An 8,267-nucleotide genomic window follows, 5' to 3' on the forward strand; every position below is an offset into this window, starting at 1 on the left:
TAGGTTTGGGGCTGTTTTATTCTTGTCTTTCCAGAGTTTTGACCTGTACTGTTAAGTCACTTATTTTTACTCTTTCTGATTTTTTAATATAGGCACTTAGAGCTATAAACTTCCCTCTTAGGACTGCTTTTAAAGCATCCCAGAGGTTTTGTTGTGTTGTATTGTACTTTTTGTTGAATTCCAGGCATATTTTTCTCCCTCTTTCTTTCTTTCTTTCTTTCTTTCTTTCTTTCTTTCTTTCTGCTAGGCAAGTGCTCTACCACTGAGCTAAATCCCAACCCCTATTTCTGATTTTTTTTAATGTAGGCACTAAGAACTATAAACTCCCCTCTTAGGACTGCTTTAAGGTGTCCCAGAGGTTTTGTTGTGTTGTATTCTCGTTTCCATTTAGTTTTAGGAAGACTTTTCTTTCTTTCTTAATTTCTCCTTTGACCCACTCATCATTCAGGAATGTGTTGTTTAATCTCCATGAGTTCCTGTACTGACTAGAGCTTCTTCTAGTATTGATTTTAAGTTTTATTGCATTGTGGTCTGATAGAATGCTTGGAATTACTGGTCAATATTTTTTGTATTTTTGAGGTTTATTTTGCACCCCAGTAGGTTCAATTTTTGAGGAAGTTCCATGGGGTGCTGAATAGAATGTGTATTCTTTGGTTCTTGGGTGGAATATTCGGTAGATATCTGTTAGGTTCATTTGATGTATGGCATCATTTAATTCAGCTGTCTCTCTGTTTATCCTTTGTCTGGTTGACCAGTCTAATGGAGACAATGGGGTACTGAGGTCTCCTACTATTACTGAGTTGGGGTTAATCTGTGTCTTCAAGTCCTGTAGTGTTGTTTTTATGAATTTGGGTGTACCAGAGTTTGGTGCATATATGTTCATGAATGTAATATCTTCTTGGTTAATTGTTCCTTTGATCAGTATGAAGTGACCTTCTTTATCTCTTCTGATTAGTTTTAGTTTGAAATCTATTTTGTCAGATATTAGAATTGCAACCACTTCTTGTTTCTTAGTGCCACTTTCTTGGAATATTCTTTTCCATCCTTTCACCTTAAGGTAGTGCCTGTCCTTGAAGGTGAGATGTATTTCTTGCAAACAACAGAAAGATGGATTTTGTTTCTTGATCCATTCAACTAGCCTGTGTCTTTTGACTGGGGAGTCCAGTCTATTAATATTTAAAGTTATTATTGAAAGATGTGTATTGGTTGCCATCATTTTGATTAGTTTGCATTTTTTGTCTAATTTTGTGTTTCCACAATTATACCTTCATTTAATTTCTTTCGTTGCCCCTTGGGGTATGGTTGTTCCTTACTCCATTCTTTGTATTGGCTCAAGTATTCTTTAAAGGGTGGATTTTATGGACATGCATTCTTTCGGCCTATTTGTGTCATGGAAGATTTTTCTTTCCCCTTCAACTATAATAGACATTTTTTTGCTGGGTAAAGTATTCTAGGTTAGCATCTATGATCATTTAGAACTGGAAATACCTTGGTCCAGGCTCTTCTGGCTTTCATAGTTTGCATTGATAAGTCAGCTGTAATTCTGATGGGTTTTCCTTTATATGTGAGTTGTTTTTCTTTTGCAGCTTTCAGTATTCTCTATTTGTTCTGTATATTTAGTGTTATTACTATGATATGCTGTGGGGAGTTTCTTTTCTAGTCCTGTCTATTTGATGTTCTATGTGCTTCTTGTATTTGTATGGGGATGTCTTTCCTTAATTTTGGGGAATTCTGTTCTGCAATCCTGTTTAAGATCTGATCAGTACTGTTAACCTGAAATTCTTCTCTTTCCTCTATGCCTGTGATGCATAGATTTTGTCTTTTCATGGTGTCCCACATTTCCTGCATATTTCATTCCTGTGTTTTTAAAAACTTCTTTCATAATCTTTGCCTGAGCAATCCAATTCTTCAACTTTATCCTCCAGTGTTGATATTCTGTTTTCCATTTCATTCATTCTATTTGTGAGGCTTTCTCCTATTGTTTCAAATTGGCTTATTGAGCCTTTCACTTTCTTCTTCATTTCAGCCTGAGTTTTCTTCAATGTTTCTATATCTCTTTTGTGAATTCATTCAGAAGTTTATCCCTATCTTCTTTTAGTTCTTTGATTTGTTTGTGTGTTCTTTAAATTCATTGAATTCCTTGATCATGTTTATGATTGTTCTTTGAAATTCTGTATCCTGGGTTGTCTCTAGGGAGTTCTCCTTGTAGAATTCTTCTATAGGACTGGTGAAGTTTGGTGGGAACATACTGTTTTCGTTTTCCATATTATTATTTTTCCATTGTGATTTTGGCATGTGGATTTCTTTTGTTGTTTGTGATTCTGGTATGAAACTCAAGCCTTCCTTTGTTGAGTTGAAGTCTGTTTGTATTGTTGGTGTGCCTTGATTGTTTTCTTTTTGAGTATAAAAAGCTGGTTGGTCTAGGTTTCAGGTTCTTTCAGATTTTATATTGGAGGGACCTGATGGCTTCGGATCAGCTGCTCAGGAGCTCCCACAGAGGCCCAGTCAGGCTCCAGTCAGGTATACTGAGGCTTCCTTCTAATGTCTGGACCCCTACCAGTGGGCACTCACAGAGCAGTTTGGGCTGTTCAACAAGGGGAGGCCTGATTCTGGTACTCTCAGGCAGTCTGCTAAGGTCTCAGTCCCTACTATAGGGTAGAGAAGTCTAGCCCTGGCAAAGTGGGAGAGGCCTCATGTGGTCCCATTTAGGGGGTTGAACAGGGCGGGATTTGGGGAAACTCGCCACTAGGTGGAGGCTGGATCCGGGCACTCAGGCAGTCTGCTAAGGTCTCAGCCCCTACCCCACTGTAAGGCAGAGGGGTCTAGCCCTGGGAAAGTGGATGGCCTCACATGGTCCCAGTTATGGGGTTCATCACAGGTGTGATTTGGGGAAGCTCACCACCATGCAGAGATCAGATCCAGGCACTCTCAGGTGGTCTGCTGAGTTCTTTTTATTCCATTTTTGCTATTTTTGTACAATATAGTTTGATAGTATTTAGATCCCGTTCCATATCCGCAGCTCCCCTCCCTACTCCCCACCCAATTTAATGTACTCTCTTATATATAATATGGCCTAGAGAGTCTGATTTGTGTCCCCAAATGCCCTTCAGTGTGGGTCCATCCACTGGGCCTACCAAGAGTTCTATGCCTGTAAGACACTGTCTTTCTCCCTCTCAGCAGCCATTAATTGCCAAAAGTTCTTTAGGTTGGGTTGGGATTTCTTACCCGCTTCTTCAGTCTGTTCTGGGATTTTGTCTGGTTTGAGCTTGCATAGGATTTGTGCATGCTATCACCATTGCTGTGGGTTCATATAAGTAAATGACCAGCTGTCTGGAAGACTCTGTTTCCTTGTGGTCATCCACCCTCTCCAGCTCTTACAGTCTTCCCATCTCCTCTTTCACAATGGTCCCTGAGCCTTGGGAGACAGAGGTTTGAAATAAGTATACTATTGTGGCCTCTTGTTTTCTATACATTGGCCATCTGTGGGTTTCTGTGTTAATCACCATCTACTGTATAAGGAAACTTCTTTGGTGAGAGGTGAGAGATACATTCATCCTACGTGTAGGGGTTTTATTGAAGGTATGTCACTTAGGGTTTAGTGTCTCACAGACACTTATTCTCTATGTGTGACCAGTTCTGTAACTCTGAAATAGCCTCCATCCTTTTCAAAAAGAAGCTTCTTTGATGAAGGGTAAAAGGTACACTTATCTATAAACACAAGGATATATAATTAGAATAAAGTAAAAAATTATGTTGGTCTAGGGATGTGGCATCATGTTGCTAATCCAAGCTCACTGTTGTAGTCATATGTTAGCCCTCTTTCAAGGCCTCTGTGGAGCCCATTCCTAGTGAGGCTCTGTAGAGATAAGTTATCTTCCTAATCATCAGTGGACCCTGCATTGTGCTCAGTAATTAACTTGATGTCAATTTTGTTAAGAAGTTTAACTCTTTCCAGATCTTAGTCTCAAAGCAAGATTTGTATGATGTATAGCTGAAGTAATAAAACCACAACACAGTCCCATAGTCCCCTTCTCCTATGCTGCTTTGTTTTCTGCTGTTATCCGAGCTCTGTTTGTGCTTTGCAGTGTGTGACAGACCTCTCTATAAAATCTGCGACTACAACATCACCAGGGACCGATGCAGGGACCTCGGGTGCTGCTTCTACAAGGGTGTCTGCTATGAGAAAGCTGTTCCTAGTGAGTATGGGTAGGAGACCACACACCCCGACCTGGTCCTCATGTTTGTCCACTGTCTCACCACCCATCCTGGTAGAAACTTTCTCTAACTGCTGTTGCTTAAAAGTTCACATCCCTCTGCCCCATGGTCAGTGAGAGGGAACTCCTGATCTCCCTCCTCCCTGGAAGACTCCCATGGGTGGGGGTGCTATGAAGATTGGGTATGAAATGCCCCTACCCAGACAGCTGGGAGAAGCAGGGTGTTGCTGACCATGAAACCAGCTGAGAGTCTTGCCAGGCCAGGCTGGTTGTATCCAGGCAAGGACTGTAGGGATAGATGAGAGAGTTGACATGACTGGGTTTCTTCAGAGAGCAGTTTAGCACCAGACTGGAAAGAAGGATGATCCTGAGACCTGTTGGTGCCTGTGGTGCCCAACCAAGGAACTGCAGAACTGGCTGCTCACTATGCTGCTTATTCTGCCGTCCACCCACCTGCTTGGCCCCTGAAGGGCCACTTAGAGACACACAAGGTATCTGAGGGGACAGTGAGAGAGCAGTTGTGGAGCCTATAAAACTGGGTCATGGTAGTGAAGGGCGATGTTTCTTCTATCTCCTGGATGTATTCCCATGTGTCAGGGCTTTGGCCTTTTGAACTTCTGAAAAATTATAAACTGTTGTCTCTAAACCCTCATTAAACTCCACTTGAAGGTTTATGTATTTCCTCACTGTGTCATAGCTCTTTCAGAAGGGTGAACATCTTGGAGCATTGTGTGGAATGTAACTCACCCTTAATTTCCATCAAAGAAAAGGCATGAGTGCCCCAGAGGCCAAGAAGGCTGGACAGACAAACTGCTTGGGGCCTTTGGTGTGCTGGCCACCTCCTTCCATGCTGTGTCCTTCTGAGAATGAACACACACACACTTCGGGTTCCTCCTTTCCCCCTGGTCCTCTCCTCTTGCATCCCCAGGAGGACTGAGTCTTTGTGATAGGTCCATGCCCCCTTTCCTGGGTACATGGCTTGGGAAGTCAGAGAACAGTGATCAATTGGCCTTGCCTGAGTTGCTGGCCCCATACCAGCTCCTTATGTAAAGAACCGAAAGAGGGCAGGCAGGACCATGCTGGTTCTGGGAGGTCTCCATCAGTGTCCTGAAAGTGAAACTTAGGTAGAAGATGACAGCAGCAGAGGAGAGCAGTCACCACCATGAACTGCAAGAACTTTCTGCTGACAGTACTCCCTTCATGTCTCAGCTTTAGAAGGCTTGAGATCCTCCTCATTGTAGGAGAGGGCCAACCCCAAGAAATCCAGAAGCAACTGGAGCTGACCTCTTTTTGTTATTGTTTCTATTGAGAAGAAATGGTCATACCACAAAATTCATTTATTTCAGTGCTTGTGATAGAACCCAGGGCCTATGCATGCTGGACAAATGCCCACCTAACATTCACCCTTTAAAACAGACAATTCAATGGGCTTTAGTATATTTACAAAGTTGTACACCTCCTACCATATCTAATTCTAGAACATTTCATACAGGTGGTGGCATGCATTCCCTCCCTGTCTCCTTTCAGCACTTGTCACCACTGATTTATCTGTGGATTTACCTGTTCTAGACACTTCATAGAAATGGAATTACAGTGTGGTTCCTTCACCAGCATGGTTTGTGTGTGTGTGTGTGTGTGTGTGTGTGTGTGTGTGTGCAACTGTGAGTGTGCCTATGGAGACCATATGTCAAGTTTTGCCTTCTATTGCTTTCCACCTTATTTTTAAAGATTTTATTTTTATTTTTGTGCATATGTGTATGTGGTAGAAGGAAAGAATAGACTCCTACAAATTTCCTCTGACCTTCAGACACATGCTATGGCACATGTGCATATACACACATAACATATAAATAAATAAATATAACAAAAAATCAAGCAATGGGCTTTTCTTCAGAGAAGATATGTAGTCAATAAATACATGTAACAAACATAAGCACTATTATCAAGTAGGGAGATGTATGTCTCTGTGTGTGTATGTATATGTGTATACAGGAGTATGTGGGGGCCAGGAGAGGGCGTCAGATCCTCTGAAGCTGGAGTTATAGGTGGTCATGAGGTGCTGGGAGCTGACCTCTGTAAGAACAGCAAGTGCTCTTAACCTCAGAGCCATCTCTCCAGTCCTGATGTTTTTGAGACAGGGTTTCTCTCTGAACCTGGAGCTCACTGATTGGCTGGACTGGCTGGCCAGTGAGCTCCTGGCTCTGCCTCCTAGTGCTGAAATGACAGGCACACTCTATCATACCCAACATTTTACACGGATGCTCTGGATCTGAACTTGGGTTCGCATGTACACACAGCACACATTTAATCCAGTGAGCCATCTCCCTAGCCAACCACGTGCTTTTCCAGCTTGTCTTGTAGCATGATTCATGCTACATTCCTGTTTAGGGTTGGGTAACTTCCTGCTCGAAATACATGCCACACTTTGTTTTCCCTTCTTTCAGTTGGTGGATGTTTAGGTTGTTTCCACTTCTTGGCTTTTAAGAACAATGTTACTCTGAACACATTTGTACAAGTTTCTGCATAAACATGCTTTAGGTTCTTTTGGGTCTATACCTAGGAATGGAATTGCTGGATCATCTATTAGCACTTTCCTTACATTTGTAAGGAATTCTCAATTGTTCTCCAAAGTAGCTACACCATTTTGCAGTCTCACTAGCAATTAATGAGGGCTCTAATTTCTCACATCTTCGCCAACGATCATCTTTTCAAGAAAACTTTTAAAAATTTATATTCATTTAATGTGTATGAGTGTTTTGGCTGCATATGTAAATGTACCACATTTGTGCAATGCCCATAGAAACCAGAAGAAGGCATTGGATCACCTGGAACTGTAGTTACAGATAGTTGTTAGCTGCCATGTGGGTTCTGGGAACCAAACCCGGGCCAGTGCTCTTAACTGCAGAGTCATCTCTCCGGCCTCCTCCTTGGTTTCTGATGTGTCTAATTTTGAGTCTCCTTTGTACATGCCGTGTCATTTTTCTTGCTGCTTCTAAGAGCCTTTGCCTTTTGATATCATATCAGGTGTTCAGGTTGAACAGCTTTGAGTTTGTCCTGGTCAGAGCTTACTGATTTTCTTGGATGTGTAGACTGATGCTAATCCAGTTTAGGGAGTTTTGAGCACTCTTTAAATACCCTTTCTGCCTCTTCATCTTTACCCTCCCTCTGGGACTTTCATTGTTTGGTATATTTCACACTATCCCTTAGTTCTTTGTGACACCACTGTTATATGTTCTTTGCTGACTTTCCTATTTGCCTGCCCAGATCTGCTGAGCTTCCTCAGTGAACATTTCATTTCTACTATTGGACTTGAAATTCCAGAGCAAGCATCTAGGGCTTCATAATATTGGTATTCTCAGGCTGGCGAGATGGCTCAGTGGTTAAGAGCACTGACTGCTCTTGCAGAGGACCTGGGTTTGATTCCTAGCACCCGCATGGGCTGACAACTATCATAACTCCAGTTCCAGGGGATCCAATGCTTTCTTCTGACCTCCGTGGGTGATACATGACATGGGTGCACTCACACATGTAGGCAATACATTCATATACATAAATTTTTTTTTTTTAGAATACAGGCAGAGTTTATTAGAGTAAAACACACTCTTCAGGGTTGAGAGGGGACAGTAGTCAAAAGGACTATGATGCTTACCTACATTTTATGCATAAGTCTCTGGAACAAGCAGCTTTTCCTGAGGGATTTTAGTTGGGAGGCCTGTTTGGTTTGACTTTTGAAGAAGAAGACAATGTTATGTCTTTGTTCATCAGAAAGTGTCTTGCTATACAATAGTCCTATAAGGTTTAGGGTTTCTAGAACCAAGTTTAGGTAGTTATCTATTACTGACCTTCTGGGCAGCTTTAGATAGCAAGTCTCCTCCCCAGGACCATAATTACAGCTCAGGTCTGATTCTTCTGACCAGTATTAGAGTCCTGAAGTTCTATTCCTTACTTTTATAGGCTGTTGATTATGAGGTAGGGAGATAGCCCTAATGTTCTTCAAGTTTGCTAGTATCTAATTGGCTACGTAATAGAAGGGATGTTAAAATCTTAAAATAT

At 41.9% G+C, this 8,267-nt stretch overlaps 1 protein-coding gene across 1 annotated transcript in view; it reads left to right on the forward strand.

Annotated features, from left to right (window-relative positions):
• Tex29 (testis expressed 29) overlaps positions 1-8,267 on the forward strand; it is a 31,997-nt gene that overhangs the window by 10,349 nt on the left and 13,381 nt on the right. The window contains exon 2 of the mRNA XM_008848440.1: positions 4,086-4,196. Coding sequence (XP_008846662.1) covers positions 4,086-4,196 — 111 coding nt within the window. The remainder of the gene's footprint in view (positions 1-4,085; positions 4,197-8,267) is intronic.

This window comes from Nannospalax galili, unplaced genomic scaffold, assembly GCF_000622305.1.
Source record: "Nannospalax galili isolate Female #2095 unplaced genomic scaffold, S.galili_v1.0 scaffold744, whole genome shotgun sequence".
Classification (NCBI taxonomy): Eukaryota; Metazoa; Chordata; class Mammalia; order Rodentia; family Spalacidae; genus Nannospalax; species Nannospalax galili.